The sequence below is a fragment of the Cyclopterus lumpus genome, chromosome 21 (assembly GCF_009769545.1).
Source record: "Cyclopterus lumpus isolate fCycLum1 chromosome 21, fCycLum1.pri, whole genome shotgun sequence".
Taxonomy (NCBI): domain Eukaryota; kingdom Metazoa; phylum Chordata; class Actinopteri; order Perciformes; family Cyclopteridae; genus Cyclopterus; species Cyclopterus lumpus.
In genome coordinates, this window is record NC_046986.1 from 9,288,896 (window position 1) to 9,316,761 (window position 27,866).

The window sequence follows — 27,866 nt, forward strand, 5'->3', positions numbered from 1 at the left end:
TCAAACTGGCAACTGTGCCATCATTGTTCTACTTTTTGATAAATATGTGTTCAAACAACGTTACATGACACACTTGCAGGGTATACAACTGAAAGCACACAGTAAGATCCATTTGCAATCGAAGCTGCAGCAGCTGTGGCTTCAGACTGTAATATGTTAATGCGCACATATTGCCGCGTGTACGGTAACAGAAAGGAATGTGTCACACCAGTGTGGAGCCGTAATGATGTCAACTTGTTATTTACTTTCCAAATCTGAATGACTGAGCAAGGCGAAAGGAGAATTAATCAACCACACTGTGTGACCGGGCAGGCGAAAAATAGTGCAGTGTGGGGGAGGGGACGCGGCTCACAGGGCCGTGGAGGCAACGCACGAGACTGTAGCCGGTGAGACTCACCACTCATCACATATGAAACAAAATATCATATATATATATAAGTGGGAATACACTTCAATGCGGGGGTTTCGGGTGCTCTATACTAAAAGGTATACGTCGGACAACCACGTGTGTATTTATGTTCTGAAAATACATTCAGGTGCACATTTAAGCTACGGCAAGCATACAGTAGCCATGTGGTGACAACACACAGTTGTAGAAAGTCGACAGCACACCTTCAAGCTATATACACACACACACACACACACACAAAGACATTATTGCACGTAATCTAGCCACGCATGGACAGTGGGAGGTAGACGATATCCGCTATTAGTAAATGACTTAACCTATAGGTTTAATAGTGTTTTCAATATTCAGGTTTAAGGTCAGTTGCCTTCACCCTCCTCCACCCGTCTCCACCCGTCTCGCTCTCTCTCTCTCTCTCCCTCCCTCTCCCTCTATTCTCTGTCTACGTCTCTCTCCCGCTGCCGATCAGCGCCTGCTGCTGTCTCTTCGTCCCTGTTCTCAGTGAACGGTGAAACTCCACTGAGTAAACTAGCCCGCAGCCTCAGCCACGCACACACGCACACACGCGCACAGTCCAACTTATCCGGCCAGTCGTGAGCGTGCGTCTGAGCGACTCGTGCTTTGTTAGCGCGCCCAATTAGTCGACAGCGAGTCACACGGCGGCGGTCGGAACTTGAAATATGACGATAAGCAAAATGGGAGGAAAGTCGTTGCTAGCTTGCTGAAGTTGGAGGCTCTCCCTGTGGAAGAGGAAGAGGTGGCGGACACCACGAGTTCACTCTCACAATACAGAGAAAAGGTAAGCCAGTTAAAGTGGCAATGGTTTGTGCTGCAGTGCATTCGGGCTGCTCCATGCGCGCGCGCGTGTGTGTCTGTGTATGGTTTATGCGCGGGGAGGATAATGGCATTCATAAATTGGTGATTATGTCGTAGATTAGGAGGTTGCCGGTACATGGTTTAGTCACCGTTTGACTCCACACGTGTGTGGAAATGCCTGCGTGTGTCTTTTTTAAATGTTTTATTTGTTCTCTCTCGGTTCTACAAACGACCTACTTTTTCTGAGACTGTTTCCCCCCTCTCTCTCTCTCTCTCTCTCACACACTCACAATGAACCTTTGGAAGCTGAGCTGTGGACTACTAAAAACAAAAGATACAATAAGTTTTAGAGGTTGAATTTTGGTGAATGATAAAGACATCTACTTTGCACCTAATATCACAATAGAACACCTCCACATTAAGTTGCACCAGTGGGTCATTTTGTTCAACCTGAAATATGAAATGTGTATATGCAGCAACCACTTTTCAAGGGACAGCTCATCTTACTGTATAACTACAATGTTGAGCTGTCCACTGACTGTATCAGCTGTAGCTGCTTTTAAAGCACAACATGGGTGCCAATTTATCAAAAGAACCCCCCTTTTTTTTAAATGCCCTCAAAGACATGGTGATGTCACATATTCACACTTAATAAAACAGTCTAATGACCTATAAAGTATTATTTTCCAGTTAGTGACCATGGCTGTCCTCTGTAATTATTGAAATAATTGGATACAGCATGTACAGACCCAGTTAAGACGTCTCGTCTAGCCTCAGAGCATCAAAGTGTTTATCTCCATTAAAGCGAGACATGAGAAGGATAGATGAAAATAACTGCTCAAGCACACTGCTGTTTGGATGCTTTTTAAAATCTGATTCTACTTCAATGGCCCAACTAATTAATGTGAAAGTGATGCCCCCCATTTTCTTGTTGACCTAGTGACCGTTGTATGTTCACAACAACAGTCACTGTCGTTTGTCTACTGAAATCAGGAGGAGGCATTTCATCAAAGAAGTTTCACTGAAGATAATTCTTTGATTTGATATTTTGGCTGGCACCTTTTGTTTTATTAATAGTAAGCCAATGGACACAAGCGGGATGGCACCTAATACTCATCACTAATGCCATCACCACTGAGATAACACAGCTGTTGTGTTAATTGGATTTAATATAAAAGAGGATATTGTGGCGTTTATTGGCTGGGCAATGTTTCATGTTGTCTTTTCTCTGTAATGGTATCGTGGCAATATGTTTCTATACTAGGGCTGTCACTTTTTGAAACTATGAAAGTCAAACCATTAATGATCAGCAATGTTGAACTCAACCCACTATACAGGATCCCAAATGTAGTTGTCCAGTTGTTTTGATCCATTGTTGACGTTGTGACCCAACAGAAGACTCCGGTTTTGTCGTCTCGGTAATGTAACCGTAAGGCAGGTGGCAAACAGCCTAACCAGTTCTCCCAATACTTTTACATCTATTAAAGGAAATCCAAATTTATTTCCACTCATTACTTCTCGGACGACTTTGTTTTTATGATTGTTGGTTCAACACACCTCGCTAGTTTACTCCAATTTGCTCTCACAAAGAGAGAGCCTAGTTTACTGAGGCCTCCTGGAGGACAAGGACTCGGCCATTGCCCTTTCACACCGTATTGTTGGCCAAGTATTTTAGCATTAGGGGAACTCTTTTCAAACTGTCGTCAATGGATTGAGTAAAGATTTAACCTGAATTAAGAGTGACCGTCCTGTCATTGAAGCCCAGTTTTATAGTTTTAATGAATTGGTTGATAACTGTAAGCAAGCGCAATTTCTTCTTATTCTTCACCTTTTTTGAAGAGTTTTGTCTGATGCTTTTTTTGCACGTCTATTTCAACCTCAACATTTTCTTGTAAACCTCCTTGATTTCAACCGTATTGCCTTGTACTACCAGTGTCTTTACCAGTTCTGTCACCAGAGTTACGGACTTGCAGTCAGCCCTAATTACAGTGGTTACAAAAGCAGGTTTTGTGCCACCATGAACAATAGGAGTTTTATAATGTCTTAATTGCATATTTCAGACTACTTTAAGCACTACATTTCCATTTATTGATACCAAAATATGTTATTCTCACTGTGCCTATATATTTAAGAGCGAGTAGCCAAACGTTTTCTAAATGCTTTAAATTCCGTGTTTCAGAAGACGGTCCGGTTACCTTTGTACTGAGTCCTGAGAGAGCATGAATTGATAATGTCATGGGCCTACAGGTTATTGTCTGCCTGCCTCTTGTTCAGTGACAGGATTTGAGATGAAACTCATTGCCTTTTTGTTTCGGTGCTGCAGCTGATCTGACCAAAGTGGATGGCAAAGTGGACCTTATGTGAAGCATCATAACTCATTCATCTGACGGCTTGTAGTCAATCCTCATCGAACTCTTTTTGACATGTTATTTAAATGTAATTACTATGGACTCCAGTGAACAGAAGAGACGATGGCAAATCCAACCGGCATTGTCTTAGATTGTTCAAAACAGAAATGTGTCCCCTGCTATTAAAGTAAGGCAAGGAAGTCCCTGAGAAAGCCCATGTCTGCCGTGTGGTGCTGCAAAGCTCTGTATCGGGCTGTCCAAATATTTCTGTAGCCGTATTTATTTATGATAGACCATTGGGGGAGGTGAGCCATTCTTTCCCTCCAAAAAAGAATCGTACAGTGTGCATGGACTACCAGCCAGCTGGCAGACTAGGAGTTTCTCTGAAATGACGGCCTTACTAGTTCAGGCTAGTTCAAAGCTGTAGTTTAATTATTTGGGTTTATTTTGGATTAAGGGTGCCTCTGTCGTCGACGGCTCCTCGTGCGTATTAAAATTGAAACGAGTAAGAGGAAGCACCATGCCTTAAAAGGTGTGTCCTGTTCAACTGTTTGTGTCTAGCAACTAATCGGTTTCTATTTTGTCTGATCCAATCATAGCTCATTACTCAGGCTCCTTCTTTAAAGACTTGATGTGCACACCGCGTCAGGAAGCGGTAATTAAAATACAATTTAATAAATTGTAAAGCTCCACAAACTGGAAAATCATATTTCTTAAAATTTAAGGTAATGTGGAACAATATTAGTTCAATTGTTCTTAACTAGTTTTTCAGGAGGAATGTGTTTTGAAGCACTATTTCTGCTGGTGGATGACTGTTAAAGAAGTTATGCAAGCACACGCACGCCAGAGTGAGACACTTCTTTTACTATTGTTTATTCAACCCCTCCCATTCAGCCATGTTATCTTGTCAGATGTTTTTTGATTGTGTAGCAGTCAAGATACACCTAAAGACAAGTGTGTGTGTGTGTGTATATATATATATATAAATAAATAAACTGTCAGTTGTCTACCATTGTCTATGCAGGAAATTGTTGGGACTTTCCCACATATCACCTCTGTGACAATAGGTCTTTGATTTATTGCCATGGAACTTGAATACTTCTGTCAACATTGCAACATTTATATTGAGACAATGCCATTGTTATGTTAGGGTTAAGCAGACTGTATAATTAGTGACGGCACGCTTTAAAAAGCCAAAACAAGACTGATTGGGTTGCCTTATATGTTGGCCACTAGGAACGCTTCAGTCTGAGGACATTGTTGAGGTTGTGTTGCTCTGCACATATCTTTATAAATCCTGGTCACAACTCTAATAACCACATGTAAAAGTCTGTCTGAGAATGTGTTCCATTTTGCAGTATTCCCATTGTGTGTGTGTGTGTGTGTGTGTGTGTGTGTGTGGGTGTGGGGGTGTGTGTGTGTGGGGGTGTGTGTGGGGTTTCAGGAAAAGTGAATTGCGGCTTCGAGAGCCCACTGCTACGTAAACAAAACGACCACCTGTAGAACGGCAGTGAAAGTTTCATGTTGGCTGCTGCTTGGTTTGTACCTTGTAGTTTGAAACTCAACGTCATGCCACCGTCTGGCCATAGTGATGTGCATGTACGAAAAGCCATGCACAATCTTTATTTCTGGACAAATGCACATGCATCTAATCCAGGTACTCTACTAAAGACGGTTACTCTTACAGTTGTGTGTAATTACACTAATGGTTATCACATTTATTTATAAGCATGGAGTCTTTCTTTACCAGCACACTGAAATTGTGCCTAATGGTTTATGTATTGCCTCCCAGCTAGATTATATTTTTGGCACAGAGCCTTTATGAGATGGCATATATACTTAAATTGAAAAAGAACCTGCCGTTGGTATTTCATAATAACAGAATAGACACTGGAGAAGACTCTCTCACACACACACACACACACTACAAAGGTAAATCTCTGGTGTGTATCAGTGCTGTGTCGCAGTGTAAATGCCAGGTAAAGAAACAGTCAAGAGAAAGCTCACTGAAGATCAGTATTGCAGTTGTCGGCCTAGTCCGCTTGACCCTGATGTCAAATGGAGGGAAAGCTCAAGTGGGGCGGGGGCGGGGTGGGGGAGTATTTAGGGTGGCATGAGCAGCTGTTGACAGAGAAGCAAGATATTCTGGTCACCATAGCAACACTTGTATTGCCCACACTGTCGTGTCTCTGTGTTTACAGCTTATTTGTGCCATCATCTTGCTGAAAAACAAATTGCCTGGCTCAGGCCTCCGTGTTGACTGTTACAATCTCAAGGGCGCTTCTTTCTTATTATTGAATGAATGTCGTTTGTACATCTAGTCTTCCAAACCAAAAAAGATCTATATTACACATTGCTTAGTCACACTGCGCTTATGTAAGCACTTGTTAAGACATACTGTACGTTCCCATAAAGATGTAATGCATGCTCACGCAACATGATGGCGTAAAGCTTGCACCGGCATAGTTTTGAAGCCACATCACTCTACACACATGTCATTGTGTGAGTTGGAGGGCTGACTTTGTTTTGTTGACTCTTCGCAGGATTCAACTGCCAATCTTACAGTCAAATTGTCGCAGTGGCGGAATAATGTGGTTATGAAACAAAGGATCATTCCATTCTGGGTACGTGGGGGTGCTGAATGTCTTATTTTTACATAGACTTGCCGGGTTTTGGAACCATCGAAGCAGCATCTTGGCAATAGCGGGTTGGAGGATAAATATCACCAATATTAGGCTACTATTTCAAAATCAAAGAAAACGCATTTTGATCATAGCGCTCGCATAAGAGTGTTCGATCAGAGCGCTAGATATATTTTGAATTCATGAACATTTCTCTGAAATCAGCCGAGGGAGGCACGTATAAACAGCTGTTTGCAGCTCTTGGCTCTCCTTGACTGTTTTCTTGCTTCCCTGTCGTTTCCCTTCTGTCTGTGGATTGCTACAATGGGGGGGAAATGGAATTGGGGCCAAAGGTTCTACATGCAACCCCAAAATGAAAGCTAAAAAAACATGCATGTCACTCGCACACAATACTGTGGATAAGTAAATGTACATTGTAGCTGCCATTTAGTACTGCAATACTGAAGGGTTATTTATTGTGTAGCTTTATTCTTTTAAAGAGCATCAGGCAAGTTGAAGACTGTATTCGGTATGTGTCCTGCACTGAGCATCAAAGAGCTTTCTGTGTCCCACACTCTCCTCCGCACCACGTTTATTTGCCACCCGCCCCCACACAGCCACATTCATGCCCCACAGCAGTTCCCTGCGAGCCTAAATGCATATATGAAACCACGTTATTTTGAGCAACCCAAAAAATTTGTTTTTTCATGCTTTGCAATAATTAATTTACTTTAAAAGCTGTCTTAGCTGGTCAATAATCAGATGTATTTAAAACATTTTCCTACCCTACTATGCCCTTTTTACAGCCAACGTCATTATTTCGTCAGTGTTAGATGGAGGGAAAACAAAGAACAGACTGGATGCACACGCATAAGTGCTAAAGTTACACACAAGATTAGGGCTAGACGCAAATATTCAACTATTCGGTCCGTTTCCATAACGTAACGTAATGCCTGCTGTGAGGACACGGCGTCACTCTCTGGGGCCTCGTTCTCTGTTGAAATATTATCGTTCAGCTGGTCCTAATGTTATATTTAAAATCTCTTTTTCTTCTTTTTACAATATATATTACAAAAAAATATTCATTGGTACCTCGAGTTCTGTTGCATTGATGTTGTGCTTCTTGTTTTGTGTCAATTCCGAATCTGATTGTTTTAGTAGTGCAGTGCTAAATCTACCTGGTGTTTTGACCAACATATTACTGATTTGAGATTAAAGGCTGTCCAGTAAAACAGGTTTTCACACTATACATTATACGAATAGGGATGCGTTGTTCTTTTTTGTGTCTGATGTATTGTCCACAGTCTCTCCTTTGAACAGTGTTTGACTGCTGATATCCTTTGTTTCTACAGAGAATAATAAATGACACCTATAAGTGGGAGTTGTCATTTTTATTTGATCCTAATGGCTTCAGCATGAGGGTGGATCTTAGGTCCTGATGCTACCGATTAGAAGCCATCACGATGGTTCCTTTCTGTGATCCTCGATGTCTGTCACCATCCCCCACTCATTCCCCAGGGAGAAAATATACTCGATTGTGGCATCTGTGAATGTGCAATTCTCTAGTGATAAAAAAACAAAACACACCTAACGCTCTGCTGTAAATTTATTAAGGTATATATCAAAGACTTTAATTTGCGTCGGGGATTACGGCATTGTGGCGTGTTTACAGTATCAGTGGCTGTAGTAGTGCACTAAATACCCCCAACTAATGCATTACCCTGATGACCTATTTCATTGTTAACTGCTGAAATAACCAGTAGATTAGGCCTAGTGGTGTGTGTGTGTGTGTGTGTGTGTGTGTGTGTGTGCGTGCATGGAGAGCCACCAGACTGCAGGTTTTCGTTCCAACTGCTCCCCTCAGCAGGTAATTTCACAAATGACTTCTTCATTTTGCTTAAAGGAGTGTTGATCAGTGGGCAGAGTCTTTTGGTTTGAATGAAAACCTGCAGACTGTGGTCTCTCATGGCGTGGGAGAAGTGTTTCCCCTGGAAACTGAAGGCTCCCATCCCCCACCGTTTGCCGACCTACATTGGCTGTCGCTAAGTGACTCATTGAGAGAGGCAAAGAATAATGCACAAATGGTTGTTGTGATTACCTGTGTGGAGATCATTATTTATCACCCTGCTCCCATTCCACCATCCCCCCTCTCTGATTCCTCTCCCCCACTCTGTGTCTCTTACCCCCCCCAAGACTGCAGCCCAACCAGAAGCCTCAAAGGCGGGTTTTACTCAGCAGAGCAGTTCAAGAGAAAATGGCTGCTGTTTCCAGGTCTTGTTTGCACATCTGTCAGAAGGGTGACTTTTCATGAGAAAATGGGGTCCCTGGTATGCTGGTTTTCAACATAATTATTTTCAAAACCTGCATGTGTAGGAGATGTCTGGTCGTGTAGTTCTCATCGCACCATAATTTTTTTGTACAGAATGCATTTTTATTTGGTTTCAGCGATGGATGAATGAATTATTTTACATTTACATTTATTTAGAGAGCTGTTCAAGGAATGACGTGCTGTGAAATGTTTTGTTTTAACCAGGGGAGCTGAAATCTAAGAAATACTGTTTTAAATCGGCTCATCGCTCACCAAAATGTTTAGCTGTCGATTCATTTTTCTTTTGTTAATCTTGTATAGAATAACAGTGTTGTGTCTTTGAGGTCTATTGTAAAACAGATCAGGTTACATCTGCAATTGGCTCTTTTATTGTGTGTATATATATATATATATATATATATATATATATATATATATATATATATATATATATATATATATATAAAAATATATAAATGAAAAGGCCTTGTGGTAAAGTGGATCTCCAAGCTGGTTCACAGTGAAGATGATCGTTCTTCTCAGCATTGTCTCCCTTCTCTCTGAAAATCAACATTCATTCTTAGATATGGCCTTTAACAGAATATGAATGTGTCTTGATATTTTACCCTAGACACGACTTCCTTTAGTTTAACTGTCTCGAAGTGCTGTGTGTAATCTTTGGGTAACGGTTTTGATGTGCATGTTCAAATAGTCTTAGTTAGTTGTGTTTCTGTGAAAACACCAAAACAAACAGAACACTGGATTAGCATTGCTCAAATTAATTAGTATTTGGATTATAAAGAACTACTTTAGCCTTCTATCTAACTTTTTGGGTTATCACAAATTCAACAACTGTCTTCTATGACGTCTCTCCTCAGATTAATTCCTGTGAGCAAGTTCTGTCCTTCACCATCCTGTAGACTGTCAAACAAACCTATTAATGTGTTCACATTTAATGGCTATGAATCATTTTTTCTACAATGTTCCTGTATGTGGTAAACCACAGACTCTGGTTGGGGAGATGTGAGTCATTCAATTGGATCCTTTTAAAATGTTCAGATTCACATAAGTTCATGCAAAAAAAAAAATAGCTTAAGATAACACTTTATTAGAGGGATACTTTGTTTTATAATGCTCCACATCATCCGGATAGTCTACCCAAGTTAGAAGGACACCAAGACAACATCAGCCGCTCAGTGAAAGCAGCATGTCTGCAGTCCTGTCAGCTTCAGCCAACGCACTGCTGTGCTCTCAGAAGTGACACTTTGTACAGCCCAATACATAATCTGTGTAGTCACACTAGTGAGTTGGTATGAAATGTGATTTGATCCTAAAAATACACCTTGGATTGCAGTTGTGTGATTTAAAGCGTTAGTTGTTACATTTGTGTTGACGGATTTGACTAAAATCTGAATGTATCCATTTGTCAGGCGTGCTTGTAATGTAAGATGCAGCATGTCCTATATAGACTGAGTGTTACAGTATGAAGGCCTTTTTGTCCACCTTTTCAGGCTGTAATGTAATGTAGGCCGTTATATAAGTATGGATGAAGGCCAGCCAGTGTTGTAGTTTACATTGTCATGTAATTGTTGCCAGATTGCAGTAAACATCCTAAAGTTAACCCAAATGAGCCAGAGGACCACAGCAGGTTTCTCATCATTGACCTAGTCAAGTTTCCATATGTCTATCTTGTGCATTGTCTTTCATTTCTGCAGTCCTCTGTTTCCATTTGGAAATGTTAAATGTTTTCAAACTATTGTTCCTTAAGTGTAGTTTAGTGTTGGAGACCACAAAATGACAATAAGAATTTAAAGCTGCAGGTAACTTAAGTCGGGACTCAAAAGATCTTAATAGAGATGCTCCGATAATAGTTTTTGTACTTTTATATTGACGTCTCTGTTTCTGGGTTCCAGGCATTGGGTCTGCTCAAAAATATTGCTAATTTCCTCATGTTTCCAGTAACGTGTGATCGACACGTCACCGGTCTAATCTACTAGTTGAGGACATGACAATTTATGATTTAGTGCATCTTTCGATATAAAACTTCCGAGGACTAAAATTATGGAAATAATGACCAGTAAAATAGATGTATTGGTAACCAATGCCAATTTCAGCCCTAACTGGGTAGAAAACAAACTGTGCTGGTAAATAAGATGTAATGTAAAGAATGGCTTGGCGGCTCCATTGTTGGAATCCTCAGATGTATCGAGGCCCTGAACACATTCAGCATGAACACACTTTCAATGATGGTTATTTCTCTGTTCACTTTACACTGTGCGTCATGATTCATATTGCTATAGGATTAGCCACATGGAATAGTTGTGAAGCTTGGAGGTCACATGCATATTATTTCCATGTCTTCTTGATTTTCATTTGCATGTCTTTTGAAATGCCCATCTTGACCTCCTGTGAGAAACAGGATTCTAAAGTTTCCTGTACCTTTTTGGCAATATCGCATTATTACTATAACCATAATCAAGGATGTGAGGTTTGAGTGTATATCCCTTACTTCCATGTGGTGGATCTGTGCTTGGTAAAGAGCATCTTTGCACTAGCAACCATATTTATAAGCATATGTTTTTTTTCTTTTGTGATGTCTTTCTTTTTTCAGAGGGATCATATCTTCCGCTTTATTAATTCTGTGCATAAACCTCAGAGCCATTGAAAGAAGTTAGCATTTTGTCTGGTTTCCCGGAGGGCACATTGTTTGGAAAAGGAGTCTTGGATGCCCAGGGAGTTGTTTAATGGCATCACGGGCCAATCTGATAGAGGGATTATTGCTGCTGCTCTGCACGAATGGGACCAGACCCTCCAGACTGCCTGTAGATTACGTTTCCAATTGTTCGCTATGTAGCTGCGGCGGCCTTGCTTTGATGTGGCCGGCCCTCGTCGTAAGATGAATAGAAACACAGTGGCTGTGGTCAAATCGGGACACAGTGGCTAATGTAGAAAAGCTTAGTGTTGTGAGTTCTGCCAGCATACAGCATTGAGTTTTGTTTTGTGGTGTTCATATGAAAATGAGAAGATATGAAACGTTACGATGAAGACAGTATTTGTTTATTTTCAGTAACATTTCTGTGAGGTCACTGTTCTGCTTTTTTTTTTAAGTTGTCGCAGGATTTAACTTAAAGGTTACTGAGGAGTCTTTGACCTCTAGTAGCACTATTGAGCTGTTTATTTATGAGCCCCTTTGGTTTGTGTGTCCACACACAGCCCAGTCAATGTTTTAGCACAAATTCAATGACTTACAAGTGGCTGCAGTGCGCCAACAAAAAGAAAGAAGGAACAAGACTGCTGGCGTGGACATAAACAATAAAGGATTTAAAGTGTAAATTAGTTTAGCAAATGTTTTATGAGGAAAGAAATACATGTTTGTTTGACCTCCCAAGAATGCGCACAATGAGTTTTGCTACATAACGGTGTATGCAACATTTGTTTGTTTACAAGAAAACTCCACAGGGCACCTTTTTTAACAGCACCTCTTTTTGTGTTCCAAAAAATATAAAGACTTATAATTCCAGCCCTTAGCATGTCTGCTGTGGTACAATACAGGCCGACTCCATCTGAAAGAATATACCAAGGTGAACGTGAATAATTCATGTCGAGTAACACGTTTGACCCCTCTGGCTGTATGCCCACTGGTAATTGGGACAACACCATTCTCTGTCTATTTTGCTCGATCTCTCTTGTTGCTATGCTACCAAAGGGGAACTTGAGTGGGCCTGGACAGTGTTTGGAATGAAAGTTGGACAGCCATGCAGTCTTCATACCTGACCCCCATTCCCCCGCCCTCTTTATTTCTCTTCCTATTCTCTGCAACATGTCTGTCCTTTAACTTCCCACCGGGAGAGGAGGAAACAGTTATACAATTACACATGATGGTTATATAATTTGTCATGACTCATTCGCAGCTTACTGTTGGTTTCTTTTGTGATGCATTTGAACCATAACCTGCTCATAGAGCAGTATTTTTATTATTTCATATTGCACATTTGTGTATGTTTACATTGTGTGTGGGCATGTAAACAATGTTGTTCCAGCTCCGTTTACCGTGCCCTCGTAAAGCATATGCGTGAGCCGTTGCGAAATGACTAACTCTACAGTATCAGCCTGAGCAAAAAGAACCACGATAGAATTAAAAATGTAATTGCCTTTCTCTTCCTTTGGCTCCCTTCAGTTTTGAGATGTCCTCAATTGAAATGTTAACATAAGCTCTGTTAAACACCAATATTTGTTGAAAATAACTCAGAAGTGAAGGTCATGCTGGCTGCTATGAATATATTGTCTCTTGCCCTCCTCTGTAATTCACTAGATGGGCAGTAGACCTGCATTTAATATCCTTACTACTTTAACTAGGCTCTTTCCATCTAGATGGTTGGCTGGGTCACTAATGGGAAGCACCATTCAGTTCTCAATGAAAGCCAAATGGATATAGACACTCCCATTAGGCCAGAGAAGAGGGGCTGGGAATATGTGTATTCAGTACTAGACATGGATTTACAGGTTAAGTCTGTGTGTCTCTATTGAAATATCTCGGCTCATGGCTGCGTCACCAAACAAGGGGGAGGACCGATTTGTGTTATTGAGTGTTTATATATAAATATATGCACCTTTTTTTTTTTAGACTGGTTTAAGAATATGTATTCTGCAAGACCACAGACCTTAATTTTCTGATTTTATATTTTCAGGAGTGAGCCCAACCTTCCAGCAGACCTCCTCCCTCTCATTGGGCTAAGATGAGTATTACCAGTGACGAAGTGAACTTCTTGGTGTACAGATACCTCCAGGAATCAGGTTTGTCTCAGTAATATCTGCTAAACACTGACACTGATAGATTTATTGGGCTTGATACATTAATTGCTGGTGTTTATTTTTTAAAAGAAAATGATATTGCTAACTGTGTACATCTTATATGACCATGGTCTAAAATATGCACTCATTATACAATCCATAAAGACAATGTGCATTATAGGCCATTTGTTTGTTATGCATGGTGAAACATGGTCACTTGCTTTTTCCTCAGTGGGTGGAAATAAACAGAGAATGGTCAAACGAACAAGTCTGTTTGCGGTCCTCCTTCAACCAGATGGAAATAAACAAAGCATTCAGCCACTGTAATATGAATACCTTGTGGATGCACAGAATATTGCTTTGCTCCTCAGATGTCAACATGCTTTTCACTTCTTTTGATAGAATTAGGATCAATGATTAAAATCCTAGCTGCTATATTTTATATAGAATACAAGCTACGAGTAGTCCTGAGAGGTCAACACCTTAATATACACTCAAATGTCATACTTGTGATGCCTTTTGTTTTTTTTATATTTGTTCACTGTTAGCTTAATTTGTATCACACAAGACTTTTCTTTGAGTATTTGTGTTTTTGTTTGTGCACATTTTGTGCTTGGCGCGCTCCTTGTTGATGAATGTGGTGTTTTTGTTTTTAGGTTTCTCCCACTCAGCATTCACCTTTGGCATTGAGAGCCACATCAGCCAGTCGAACATAAATGGGACACTAGTGCCCCCTGCAGCCCTCATCTCCATCCTGCAGAAAGGGCTTCAGTATGTGGAGGCAGAGATCAGCATCAATGAGGTGAGAGCACTAACTCTGCAGATGTTTTCTGTTGCTTAAAGAAACTTTCATCTCAATGACAACATAACAGGAAACTACAAATGCTTTTTAATATTTTCTGTAAGAAACACTGAATAATACCCAGTTGGAAACACTTTTCACTTCTATACTTTATTAATAACAGGAAACATAACTAGACAAGTCCCAAATGAGAAACCACAGTGCCTCCATGATATGTTATTACCTGCTGTTGTCCTAACAGGATGGTACGGTCTTCGATGGACGGCCAATCGAGTCGCTGTCACTCATCGATGCAGTGATGCCAGATGTGGTGCAGACGCGACAGCAGGCCTTCCGTGACAAGTTAGCCCAGCAGCAGGTGACCTGCGCCATGACGGCCTCAACCTCTGGGAACCAGTCGATCGCACCAAAGAATGGAGAAGCCCCCGTCAACGGGGAGGAGAATGGCACTCACAACATGAGTACGTTGCATCTTCTAAATAAGAGTACCAATTATCTCACAGTAGCAACTGATGACAAATTATTTTTATCGAATTGTAATTGTGAAGGTTTTAAAACAAAAAGGACAGAGAAAGAAATTTGAGAAGCAAGTTTCTAGACTTGCCGTTTGTGAAGAATCTAAGGAATGTTTTTTTTTTTTTCTTCTATTGAATCTAAAATAATGTAGATAATGTGTATTTATTAGACGTCAACATATAGGTTTTTTACTTTAACTCAAATCATCATGGCTATGGCAGAATTATAATTTAGATTTTTAGTAAAGCTCAGTTTCGACTAGTAATCAATCATGCCCAGTCTACATTATCGTTTAAAAATACTGTATCATCTGCACTATGATATGATTCTGAAATGTGGAACGTTTTCAAAGACACAGCCGGCAGGTTGGCTCCTTCTGTGCTGTGTTTGGGCTCTAAGCTGTCCTAAGGAAGCAGCCTAGTAGTTGCATTATTACACCTACCAAATCAACAGTTTTTCCACTTCAGGTGACATGTCCAAATTATTGCACAGTTTTTATGCGACGATACAAAAACGGCCGCGTGGACTTCACTGAATGTGATCTCATTCGCCGCTGTTGAGCTTCATCTGTGAGCGAACCAGAGAGGTGTAGATCAGGTGGCGCTCTAGACAAGGGGGGGGGAGAGGAGTGGATGTTTGTTTCTGCACATCCCCGAGGAATTTAATTCAGAGGTGTGGATGGTTACGGGAAGAGTCGGGTGTGAGTAAGGTTGCACTACTTTTCTGGCTTTGATCAGAAATGATCTGAAAGCTTTCACATATTGTTATGGTCTGATCCTTTGCTGTGACTTGGTTCTCATTATACTCTAATACTTGTGTGCACTCCGAGTGGGCCAGGGATACATAATGAAACGGCACTGGCACATGCGCTAGTAGAGAAACCGATTTATTGTATCCTTAAATATCTTTCTGTGGTTTTAAAAGTAGCCATTTACACGTGAAACATTTCTTAAATGTGCATTCATCGACATTGTATGTGTAGTTCTCATAGCATGCAGACAAGTGTGGACATATGTGCGTTTGCATGCTTGTGTTGATGAATATATTAATGTGTGTGTGTGTGTGTGCACGCCCTCTCTTCTCAGATAACCACAGTGAGTCCATGGAGATGGATCTAGATGTGGAGATGCCAGCCAGTAAAGCCGCGGTGCTCCGAGGCCACGAATCTGAAGTGTTCATCTGTGCCTGGAACCCTGTCAGCGATCTGCTGGCCTCAGGGTGAGTCCCTGTCTGTGCTGAAACAGATCTTAATGCAGGCTGGATGAGTCATACTATATTGTATGCACGCGTTGGCCCCTTTCTTTTTTTTTTTGTCAGCTCTATATGACCTCATAAGATCCATCGCTGACAGCTTATATTCCAACGATCTTTTAACACCCTCCTGCTACGTTGGTATTCTGTTCAGCTCGGGGGACTCCACCGCCAGGATATGGAACCTGAACGAGAATAACAACTCCAACTCCACCCAGCTGGTGCTGCGCCACTGTATCCGAGAAGGTGGCCAGGATGTCCCCAGCAACAAAGATGTCACCTCACTAGACTGGAATGTAGGTTCCTGATCATCCATCCACATCGGCCCTCTTCTCCCTTTGACCTTGTGGCAAACAGCCCGTGTAGCTGAAGACGGTTGAGTAACAATTCTGATATCTTTCCATCCGACAGAGCGATGGGACTCTGCTGGCAACGGGCTCGTATGATGGATTCGCCAGGATATGGACAAAGGATGGTATGTCCTCCATCATTCCAGCACGGTGTTGTTTCCTCGGTCACTAGGTTTATGACATTGTTATCGTGAATAATGCAACCTCTGTGACAATTTTTTGAAGGATCATTTCTAAAAGAAATGGATATGGCTCTTATCCATTAGGGAATCTGGCAAGCACCTTGGGACAGCACAAAGGGCCCATATTTGCTCTCAAGTGGAACAAGAAGGGAAACTCGATTCTCAGTGCTGGTGTAGATAAGGTATTTCATAATGATCCTCAAGCATTGATTTGTGTCTTTCAATAATAAGATCCCCATGTGTTGTTTTTTTCCTTTCCCAGTCTTAGGGTTTGACATTTTCAACATCAGCCAAAGTGGAAATCTGTAACATTTCAAGAAAGATTCTCGGTATCCATAAACTACAGTGCAAACTGCACTCTTATCAGTAATTATTCTGTACAGTATAAATGATGCAGACAGAAACTCTGCAATTATTTGATATCTTACATGTTATTAAATATGTTGCACATTCCGTTGTAGTGTGTAACAATGAGATATTTGATTAAAAGGTATTTGCATTAATTGCAAATTGTTTGGTGCTACAGTGACATGAACTGTAGATTAACTTATTATATGAATGACTCTTTGAAAATGGAGCTTTATCAACAGGCAGATGAAAGAAATGTATCTTCCAAATTCACACACACCAAAGACGATGAATGTTTCATTTTCTTTACCCTACCTACCCATTTGGTGGGATTTAGATTGGACATTTGAAAGAACCCTTCTTTATTCTTCAAAATGATGCATTCATAAATGTTGCATTCGTCGTTTTAAAATGGTTGATTCTATTTTCTAGACGACAATCATTTGGGATGCGCACACTGGAGAGGCCAAGCAGCAGTTCCCCTTTCACTCAGGTAAAGAGAGTTCACTATTGTTTTAACCATAACAATGAAAGCGTATCATTACAGATAATAAACAGGACGTCAAAGGTTTCCTGCTCAGTTGTGTTATTGGCTCATAAACCTCTGAACCTCTTAATGAATGCGGTGGTCCTGTGCATACAAATATTCCTCAGCCCCAGCACTGGATGTCGACTGGCAGAACAACACCACCTTTGCCTCCTGCAGCACGGACATGTGCATCCACGTGTGTCGCCTTGGCAGCGACCGGCCCCTCAAGACCTTCCAGGGCCACACGGTGAGCAGCTCTGTTGCTTTCCTGACCTCACACCGTGCTCCTCCCTCCCTCCCTCCTTCCCTCGACAGTCCGGTTAACAAGTTTTTGTGTCTTCCAGAATGAAGTTAACGCCATTAAGTGGGATCCATCAGGTATGCTGCTGGCCTCCTGCTCCGATGACATGACCTTAAAGGTAAGGCTAGCCCTCAGGTGTGTTGTCGTCGAGCTCCAAAGACCTAAGTAGTAATTTGTATTCAGTCAAACGTTGCTGTTGCTGCGCCCCTTGAAAACAGATTTGGAGTATGAAGCAGGATTCCTGTGTCCATGACCTCCAGGCTCATAGCAAAGAGATCTACACGATCAAGTGGAGCCCCACAGGCCCCGGCACGAGCAACCCCAACTCCAACATCATGCTCGCCAGGTAGGAACTCTCTCGCACATAGCTCGCATTTAGTACCGTACAGGGCAACCACCCACGTTGCTTAGTTTTTGGAAGGGTGTATATTGTGAGTGTGTGTGTGTGTGTGTGTGTGTGTGTGTGTGTGTGTGTGTGTGTGTGTGTGTGTGTGCGTGTGTGTGTGTGTGTGTGTGTGTGTGTGTGTGAGACACTTGTCATAACCTGGCATTCAGAAGAAATTGAGTTCAAGACTAAATCCTAGTGCTGGTTATTGTCAGTGGCCCAAAGCCCTCCACCCTGACCCAGATGTGCACATGTTCAGATGCCACAGGAATGTAGAGCCCTAACTGACAACCCAGTGTATACCAGCCTGTAATTGACATTAGAAATGAAACCGTCATCATTGCTACGGCTTGGAAGGAACTTCATGATCTTGAGTAAATGCCACCGTTGAACAGTACGTGTGCAATCCATTTTTAATTGATTTTAAATGTTGCTCCCCTGCATAATATCCTTCCAAGTTCACTCTCATTTGTTGCCAAGGGCACCCATAGGAGATTCATCCTGCCTATTTATACCTTGGTGAAGAAGACGTGTTGATTAAAATCAGCCTCCTTTTTTAATCATTTTGTTTTCAACAGCTTCTCAGCTGTGGGGTCACAGAGGGCTCACTCGCTGCTTGTTGAGAAGTTCACTTTTTTTTTGATGCCTTTTTGTCGAGTTTTTCTCGCTTTTAATTTAAAAAAAATAATAATAATTTAAAACAAGCAGTAATTAATGATGTTTCCAAGATGGGCAATTGACATGTTAGTGTTGTGAAATTGTTTATGGCAAGATGACGATCTGTAGCTTATGTGTTATTGTTCCAGGTTTATGAGCTTTTGGGGTTCATCCACTGCATCATACATCAGGAAATAATGAACACTTTGTAAAGACATCTTTGTTCAAAACGGATCCCTTCTAGGAATCATTGGTGCTCTCATATCTGATCTATCCGTCTCCTCCACACCCACAGCGCCTCTTTCGACTCGACGGTTCGACTGTGGGATGTCGAGCGAGGGGTTTGCATTCACACGCTGACTAAGCACCAGGAACCGGTCTACAGTGTGGCCTTCAGCCCCGACGGCATGCACCTGGCTAGCGGCTCCTTTGATAAGTGTGTCCACATCTGGAACACCATGGTAAGTGTCCGATTGGCACCGTTCAGCAGATAAGAGTCATTGTGATTGCGGTCAGAGTTGTTCATTAATTTCTCTGCACTCGTGTCAGACTGGAGCCCTGGTGCACAGCTTCAGGGGCACTGGTGGTATTTTCGAGGTGTGCTGGAACAGCACCGGGGACAAAGTTGGTGCCAGCGCGTCGGACGGCTCGGTAAGCCATGGTCATTTTGATGATGCAGTGATTTACAACAATTTCTTGCTCGGCTTTACCAATTTGGTACTTGGAAATAATATTTGCTGAAAGAACTCATTACTGGTACTTTGAAAAAAACCTATCAGTAATGCTACCTGTTTCTTTACCTTCTAGGTATGTGTTCTTGATCTCCGAAAATAGCCGACTTGAGACTTTGACGATGAGTCCTGGAATGTGCAGCAAATTGCCTTTTTCTGACATCAGCAAAAACACTCTTAATTGCTCAAGGAAAGCCGTAAAGTGGAGCGAAACAAAACACATCACAGGAGTACAACCAGATGACTGCAGCAGCCTCTGAGGACTTCCGTGCACCTTACAGTTTGTTGATGAGTGTTTTACGATACGCCTGTTGGAAACATGATGGAAGCCGGTTAAGAGATCCCCAAGACTGGACCGAATCCAACTCCCTGGGTGCATCCGCGTTTAAAAGTTTCTAATGAGAAAGTGCTGCGATCCCTCCGGGCCCACTGGTCCAGCTGTTATCGGGTTGTAAGGGTGGAAACACAAAGATGAGTTTTATATTAAGAGAAAAGTGTTAATGAGACACGTGTTTGGCTGTACGAGGGAACAAATTATGAAAGAGAGGTTGTGGTTTTAGAATTCCTCCTGAGCAAAATGTTACCTCATGGTCCACATGAACTGACGTGTGATAAAAGTAACATCAATACTGAAGCGCTGGTATTGTATGACGACAGGGTGCTTAACTTCTTCCCAGTGGAGAATAGATTGTTTCAAGAGTCCTTCTTGCTTTGTTTTTTTCCACGGATGGACTTTTGAAAATTGAATGTGCCGCTGTAAGGTAGTTCTAAGCTCACGTTTAACATCAGGTCAACAGAAGGAAAACCTGCCAAGAAACAGTCCGAACCTCCTAACATGACCTGTTCACTTCACCTGAGATTAGAAAATGTCATTTCGTGGACAAGATGTGAAAAGTGTGGTTTACAAAGAGAATTTTCTCCCTTTTTTGGATGTAAATTTCAGAATGTAAAGATATGTAAATTAGATTAATACACAGCCTTATATACTGTGTATATATGTTTATATACAGTACACTTTATCGCCATTCTGTAGGGGCTCATTAATGGCTAGAGCTGTCACATCTTTGCTGATAATACGTGACGAGACCTCTTTTTTTTTTTTTAAATGAAGCGCATGTGTCATCGGCTTCTTTTAACAGTCTGTTTCAACTGGGCCAATGCATCGGATTGTTTTGTTTTTCAACGAGTCACAAATTGCTTTTTGTTAAGCAGCTTTACTTTCCACTATTGATCCCTGACGCCACGGAAGAAACGTGTGCCTCGGCAATCAGGGAATTATCTGGTCAACAGTATGGGAGAGAACAGTCATCGCGGTCTCCTGTGTGGTTCCGGCTGCGTCTTTTCATTTGTACGTGGAACAAGACACCACGGGATCAATGTTGAGAGCAGGAAAACAACTACAGCTTCAAATGGCATTCCCATGGTTTCTCTTTGGCACTGCCCTCTGAACAATCTACAACTCAAAGCACATTTTAACCAGAAGGTGGAGGTCCTGCAAAAGTCCTACTGTTGCGAAACAAAATGCAAAACAAGCTATGATTGGTCTTGTTAATGCTGTTTTAAAATGCATTCATAGCGTCATAGGTGTGCACTAAGTGTGGCTCCATCTGCTTTGTGGAATCTCATGGAAAAGACAGAATCTTCAAATTACCTTGCCACCATTTTTGATTTGCCTTTTTTTGATTTTTTTTTTTGTCATTCAACGTCAATGTGAAGTGCACTTTTTACAATGGTGGGAACAGCAAATGTTAAAATCTTGCTAAAAGTTGAAGGGCCTATGTTTAATTTTTTGTATGTCACAATTGGATGTTATTGGGTGGTTCAATCGTTTTCTGACTTTCATTTGCTGAGAGCCATTATTGTCTGTGTCAGACTGAGAATGGGGCTGTGGGTTGGTGGCCGAGGAGCCCGCTGTGGAACGAGTGCTGTGACGGCTACTATCTCTCTTGCACCTGGTCCAGGGTGCAGCACCCGTTTCCATGACAAAGCGTTGACGTCATTCAGTGTCTCAAATAAATCACTCTATTTTGATATCAGAAACCACGGAGCCGTTGTCTTGAATTCTGTGATTTTTCTTAGCACAGCAATATTTTATTCGTCTGCAACGACTTAAAAACATGAAAGTGTCGCCAACAAAACCGTAACACATACCGTTGAAATGTAATACAGTATCAAATAAGTGTGTGCAAAAATACAAAGTGGACAACTGAAAATACACAGCAACTTTGTTTAAAAAAAAAAAAAAAAAAGATATTAGCTTATTACATTCTGTTGTGCTTTGAAAGCTTAATGATGAGTGCACATCACAAAACCAGCGCACATTTAACTGCCACGATATAATTTCCTTCAAGCGCATAAGGCATTATGAAAGCTCAGGTTAATAATGCAGAGACAGTGAAGTAGTGGTGGGACTGTTGATGGGTCTGTTATGTCACACGACTGCAGACGGATTAAAACAGCTCAAAGGACTAAAAGGCTTCGAAGAAAGAATTAGACTTACTTTGTTGTACCGACTAATGAAATCTCATGACCAGTTAATATCTGGTGTAAATCCCAATGGGAGAATAATGGCATCTTAAAGGACACAATCTAAAACAAAAAATAGATGAACACAAGAAAAATGCCACACAGGAAAGTAGAGGGAGGCGGGTTGTTGATCGCCCCCAGCTAATGCCTTACAGAGTTCTCCAAGGATTCCTCATCAGCGTCTACATCCTCATAGTCTCGTAGATCGCTGGAAATGTGGATTTCAACTGTACTAGACTCTGAACCTAGCAAGACAAAATAGGGGTAGATTACTGGGTGTTACTGCACATGACACCGTCACAGTTTAAACTGCTTTTCTATTGAGATATTCATCTTGCATTTATACACTCCTCCTTCATAAATGTGAACATATGCATTGATTCACAAATGTACTTTGGGAATTATTTGCAAATGCAGTCTTTTAATGTGAATTATTTTTTAAATTTTTTTGTATGTACTGCATTTTAGAATTGTGCCATATGTGATTTGCATATTGTTTTTCGTCTATAATTGCATTTGAAGGTTATATAAATGAATGAAAAAACAAAAATAAATCCTTTTAAAAAACAAATCCACTTTATTTCTAAAGACACTGAATGGTGACAGGACAGTGAATAGCCTCAGTACATGGGGTCCAAATTGTGCACAAACAAAATTTTATAAAATGCTTTACAAATTCATCCCAAAATACATTTAATAGTATCGTAACAGGCTTTTTGTCACAGCAGATATGTTCACATGTCCTAGTAGGAAAAGTGCAGGTGTTACTAATTAATATCTTTAACAATGTCTGTGTTGTAAACTGACAGTGAGCCACTGCCTGCTATTTTAATCCATCTTTATGGACCTCAGCCATCACGAGTTTAACTATTTACACCTCTGTGTTTCCTGCTGTGACGTGTCAAAATGTCCTGTGTGAAAATGATGATGTCATCACTGTGTTACTAGAATGAGTTCATAAATACTGACATTTTTATCCAGAAAATGCACTTTAGTGTTCAATCTGACCTCAGTTGCCCGTTCATTAGATGCACCCAAACCTAAAGCGGTCTAATACAACAGTCCTGCAATAAATACCTCGAGCTTATACCGTTAAGTGTTGGCCATAATTATATCAATGAAGGGAAACTCAATATTCAAAACACCTCTCTCAGTATAATACAAAACACAACCAACTTCAGCTTCCAAAATAACTAAAATGTTCTAATGGTTTCAACAAACACTGAAATCGTTAACTTTCATGAGGATTTATTACATGGCTTCATTAGTTATGCGTCTCCAATACTTGCGGCAACTTATTTATTTTACCTGCTTCATCTAAATGTTCAACAGCTGTGCCACTTGCTCTCTGCATATCATCTGCACAGTAAAAAAAAATCATGCCCTGACGCGGTGGATTAACAACCGTAACAACATTTCTGTTTTCAAAATGCTTAAACGTGCAATTCTTAGTACGCCATAGATCATAACTGACAATATGCCACGGTCTTCATAAGACTGCATGCTTCATTATTGTATCCGGCCGGAATGTCAAATACAAAACTGGTTTAAAAAGTCATTTCATATATTTTATCACCTCAGAGCTTTAACTTGTATATATTGTTCTTTATATTTTTTCTTTTTCATACTTAATATTAATATTTTATGTTTACTTTTTATTGCAACCTTGCTTGCTGCTGCTACAATCAAATTTCCCCCTGGGGATGAATAAAGTATCTATCTAACTTGACCCTGAAAAAAAAGAAAGAAAAATCTTCTTCAGCCGATGATACCATGCTGTAATGATGTCATCCAAAATAAAAATACATCCGACATTGAAAGATAGCATACGGAGACACCGTGCACCATACAGGACGCTAATGCTTTACAGTCACCATCCCTGATATACAGGGGAGTTGCCACTGGCCCAATTACCTTCTGAGAGCACGCTGATGGCGTCGGAGTGGTGCTGTCCGTTGCTCTTTTTGGCCTCCTGGACGTGACTCTGGTAGAGCAGAGTGGTTCCCAGCAAGGGATTATTACCTGCTGCGTTGGGCACTGAAGTAGAAACCGAGTCCCACGCCAGCTCCCTCCTGCGCTGCAGTCGGAAGTCGACATCGAAGCCGGTCCAGCCGTGAAAGGCGAGAGTGTTGAGGAAAGCTTGCATGGGGTTCAGGATTCCCTGAAGGGGTCAAAGTGCAGGATCATTCAAGGTGTTAGACTTTGCTACAACTAGTGTTTCTTAATTCTGTTGTGTTTTCTTTGGACCCACCATGATAAACCATGTGATGAGAGCTGCGTTCCTGATGTTCCTGAAACCGTTATCATTGATGTCGGTCTGCATCTCCAGGTAGAAGAGGAGGCTCTCATTGATGATGTTGGGAACCCAGCTAGAACCGCAACATGCCTCATTAGATTTGAACAAGTCTCTAAATAAGACTTTTTACATTCTGTCTCTATATGTGACCTGTGATAGACTGGCCACCTGTGGCATAATGCGATGGAATGTGCATATTCTGTGGACTGGCACATTTTTATGAATCTGCCTTGTTAGAGCCACACTGCTAAAGTGAGTTTTGGTGGTTCTGGTTTAGATGATCTCGGTATCACTTCATTGTAATATAAGTAATCCTGAAATAATTATAAATAATTAAATAATGAATGCAGGATGCATCGTGGGTTTCTGTTGCTCACCATTAACAAAATAACGTTTATGTGATTAGTTCACACTTTAAAGATCATCAATTAAAGAACGCTAATTCATTAAATAAATAAATTTATATTCAACCAAATAATTAAAAAAATTTAAAAATGACTTTCATTGGAAGAAGTAGTGCGACATTTTGGGAACTATGCTTCTGAACAAATAAAAACAACATGCTGTGGTTGCATAACCAGCGTGAAACAGCAGCACGTTGCTTTTACTGCGAGGTTTTTGTACGGATTAAACAAAACAAGACATGTTCATTGATGATTCCATTAGCTTTGAAGAGAGCCAGGCTTACTGTCACCCTGTTTCCAGTCTATACGCCAAGCTCAGCTAACTGGCCACGGCTGCTGACTGACACCACCCTCATGTCTGTACAGTAAATAAATGTATTATGTTGATGCCTTTGATAAAGAATGGTAACCTACCAAATGCAGAAAACCAGCATTATTTTAAAGAAGCGTATTTTAATCTCATTGGCCAGCCGTCGCTCATTTTCTGTGTAGATTCCTTGTCGTCCTTTGAGCAAAGATGTCACTGGATTGGAAGGACAAGGCGGGTGGATGGTTAGGCCCGTGCGCATGTGTGACAAAGCATTTGCCATCGAGAGATATGAGGGCAAAAAGAACTGACCTGCAGATATGGTCCGATTGAAGAAGACCGGGTTGGCTACCAGGACGAGCAGCATTGGTGCGTAGGTGGTGACATAGTGTGGGATAGCGTGCTGGAGGCCTTGCTCACAGCTGCACCAACAACGGAACAACATATTGAAATCAGCCTCGGGAATCAGAGCAGCTGAACACACTGAGAGTCTCAGGCTCGACGGTGCATCCGAATGAACAACAACTTACTCAGAGATAGATGGGTAGTAGAGCATGGCCACTCCTTCCACACACAGCAGCACGGCCAGACCCCATGTAATCATGTGGTAGAGGATAATGGTGCTGATGGGGAAAGAAAGAGTCATGAGACTGCAGCTCACAACACACGCTGCATGCAGCTCTTTTATCTTGAGGTTTGATTTTCTTCTGTGCAGGAAGCAAAGGTACCGCACGCACTGAGAAGATAATGTTAGACCATTGAAACATAAAACAACGCGTGTAAAAGAAATCGTCCGTGTCCTTCGGCGGCCTCAGTGCACCTGCAGTAAATGCCTTCTCTCCAACAGAATTCAAACCAGTTTCAGGGAGTTTCTCAAATGGAGTCATGTGAGAAGAAGCATTACATCTATTGCACAAAGTGACCATACGTGAGAGGACGAGGTTTTACACATTCTGCCCGTTGTAAATGACACACTCTCAGATCAGACGTTGAGGTGATAATGAATTGTTGATGGAAGGTGAGGCTCAGATCACCTGATTCCTGCAGATGTCTTCACAACCAGGAAGACGTCAACAGCATAGCAAAAGGTCCACCAAAAAGAAGCGCTGAAAAACAACTGGATCCACATCTGTAACACAGAAATGAGACGCAATGCGCTTACTCGACGGCTCATGCGATCGTTCTAATAATAATAAGAACGAGTAATTGTGCCTTGACAGTTTGAAAAGACACAACACTTGTTGAGCACGCGTGGCGCTTTGCAGGCTCATGTATGAACAACAGTGTGGCGTGTTGCACGCTGTATCGTCCCACATGGTGCACCCAGCCGGATTAAAGGCTGAACTGAAGTGTGAAGCTTGGTCCAAGAGCGCCGGACGTACCGCACTGCCAACACAGAAGACCTCGGGCCAGACGTCGGTGCTGTTGGCCACCGAGACGCGGTCAATGACGTTGGGCAGGCCGAGCCACACGGAGGACCTGACGATGATACCTGGAGGAGGAGAAGCACACGTGACCTCTCATCGTCAACGGCAACGCAGACAAGAGGAACACATACAAACTCAAAAGGAGAGCATGCAACGATAAACACAGTCTGGCTTCAATTAACATTTAAGTATCATTTCATTCTATATTATTAAGTGTGTTAATTAATTACAGTCAGTCGTGGGAGTCCTTTTAATAGCCGCTTTATGTCATGGAAATATGAACTACCTCCAGGTGTGTTTTATAAGGGTGTTTCCATTTCCTACACGAGACTCTTCACGGTGGGGTGAGGAAAACGGGAGCGCTCCCAGAAACTTAATGTGATGCAGACTACATGCTGTTGTGTATTTGCATTTGTTTTTAAATTGCGTCAGGGGTGCGCTTTGAGTTGTTAGTCTGCAGCGGAGGATGAATCTCACCAGGCACTAACTACTCAGTGATGCATGACTTCATCTGCCTCCTCTTGCGCCGGGCAAGTGTCACGTTGGTTCTGATGCAACAATCTGAAACTAATGGAAAGCCTTTTGTGTCCTATTAAATGTGTAACTATTGCTTTGCTTTAGGAACAATGGTGCATTCAGATCCAACAGGAGAAGAAGAAAAAAAGGGTTAGCAGTGGTTAGGAGTCATCCATGACTCACATGAGAGGCTCATGATTCACTCTTTTGGTTCTTAATAAGCAGCTTCAGAACTAAACATCTTACATTGTGTTATTATGGTCAAAATTGTTCAGGGTCCTTGCTGATATTTTAATTAACTTTTTTTTTTTATTTACAGTTTATACATTGGGTTTTCCATTTTAAAAAAAGAGAGGGCATTCGAACAACCTAACATGAATCCAACACTTTTCTTTTTTTCTTTCTGTTTTGGCTGACACATTAACTTTTTGATAACTGTACAAAGGTTTTGTTTTATATCTTATCTCTGCTTGATCATAAACCACACCAGACACGCAATAGAGCACCAAAAGGGGTTAAAACCAACACATTTGCGTGCGTAATTAAATCCAGGAAGCAACTCCACGGTTGTGATAACAAAAGTAACGCCGGCCTGTAGCAGCAGCTCGTTCTTTACCTGCGCATCCCAGAATGTCACAGAGGCTGATGATGAACAATATCCGCGAGGAGGACGCGGGCCTCGGCAGCGCGTACTGGCCCAGTCTTCTGTACCCTTTGCGTTTTGGCACAATCTGTAACACGGCGAACAGGAGGCTGAGCGCCGCGCTGCCCAGACCCAGAGCCCCGAACAGCACCGGCTGGAAGGTCACCACGAACTCGGTCGCAGCGTCTCTGTTCGGGCAGCAGAACGTCTCCAGCCGGGGGGAAGCCATGACGCACCGGGGAGAGAAAGCGAGAGAGGCGCGCAGAGGGGAAGTGGACTCCGGCCCGTGTCAGGAGAGAAAGAAGAGAAGGACAAAACAAAAAAGGGAAAGGAAATGGTTGAGTCTACACGAGCCGGCTGAGAACATCACGAGGTGGGAATCATCATGTGCTTCCATTTAATCCG

The 27,866-nt window shown here is 41.7% G+C and overlaps 2 protein-coding genes across 4 annotated transcripts; one reads left to right on the forward strand and one right to left on the reverse strand.

Annotated features, from left to right (window-relative positions):
* Positions 1 to 218: 218 nt before the first annotated feature.
* On the forward strand, positions 219 to 21,568 carry tbl1x (transducin beta like 1 X-linked). Of its 3 annotated transcripts, none has more exons than XM_034561577.1 (15): positions 219 to 386; positions 13,188 to 13,293; positions 13,947 to 14,092; positions 14,334 to 14,553; positions 15,694 to 15,826; positions 16,014 to 16,155; positions 16,271 to 16,334; positions 16,476 to 16,573; positions 17,172 to 17,232; positions 17,394 to 17,515; positions 17,613 to 17,687; positions 17,788 to 17,915; positions 18,907 to 19,072; positions 19,161 to 19,262; positions 19,419 to 21,504. In XM_034561577.1, exons 2-15 carry the CDS (start codon positions 13,236 to 13,238, stop codon positions 19,443 to 19,445), a joined length of 1,542 nt encoding a protein of 513 aa, XP_034417468.1. In that variant the 5' UTR covers positions 219 to 386; positions 13,188 to 13,235; the 3' UTR covers positions 19,446 to 21,504. The 3 variants fall into 3 exon arrangements, with proteins under 3 accessions (XP_034417468.1, XP_034417467.1, XP_034417469.1); XM_034561576.1 differs by lacking the exon at positions 219 to 386 and adding an exon at positions 399 to 1,205 and having other exon boundaries at positions 19,419 to 21,568; XM_034561578.1 differs by lacking the exon at positions 219 to 386 and adding an exon at positions 6,077 to 6,194 and having other exon boundaries at positions 19,419 to 21,505.
* gpr143 (G protein-coupled receptor 143) lies at positions 21,416 to 27,798 on the reverse strand. Its single transcript, XM_034561580.1, has 9 exons — positions 27,435 to 27,798; positions 26,258 to 26,367; positions 25,910 to 26,004; positions 25,406 to 25,498; positions 25,188 to 25,297; positions 24,983 to 25,091; positions 24,120 to 24,237; positions 23,783 to 24,029; positions 21,416 to 22,113 (listed from the first exon to the last, which is right to left on the reverse strand). Exons 1-9 carry the CDS (start codon positions 27,688 to 27,690, stop codon positions 22,010 to 22,012), a joined length of 1,242 nt encoding a protein of 413 aa, XP_034417471.1. The 5' UTR covers positions 27,691 to 27,798; the 3' UTR covers positions 21,416 to 22,009.
* Between the last annotated feature and the right edge of the window lie 68 nt (positions 27,799 to 27,866).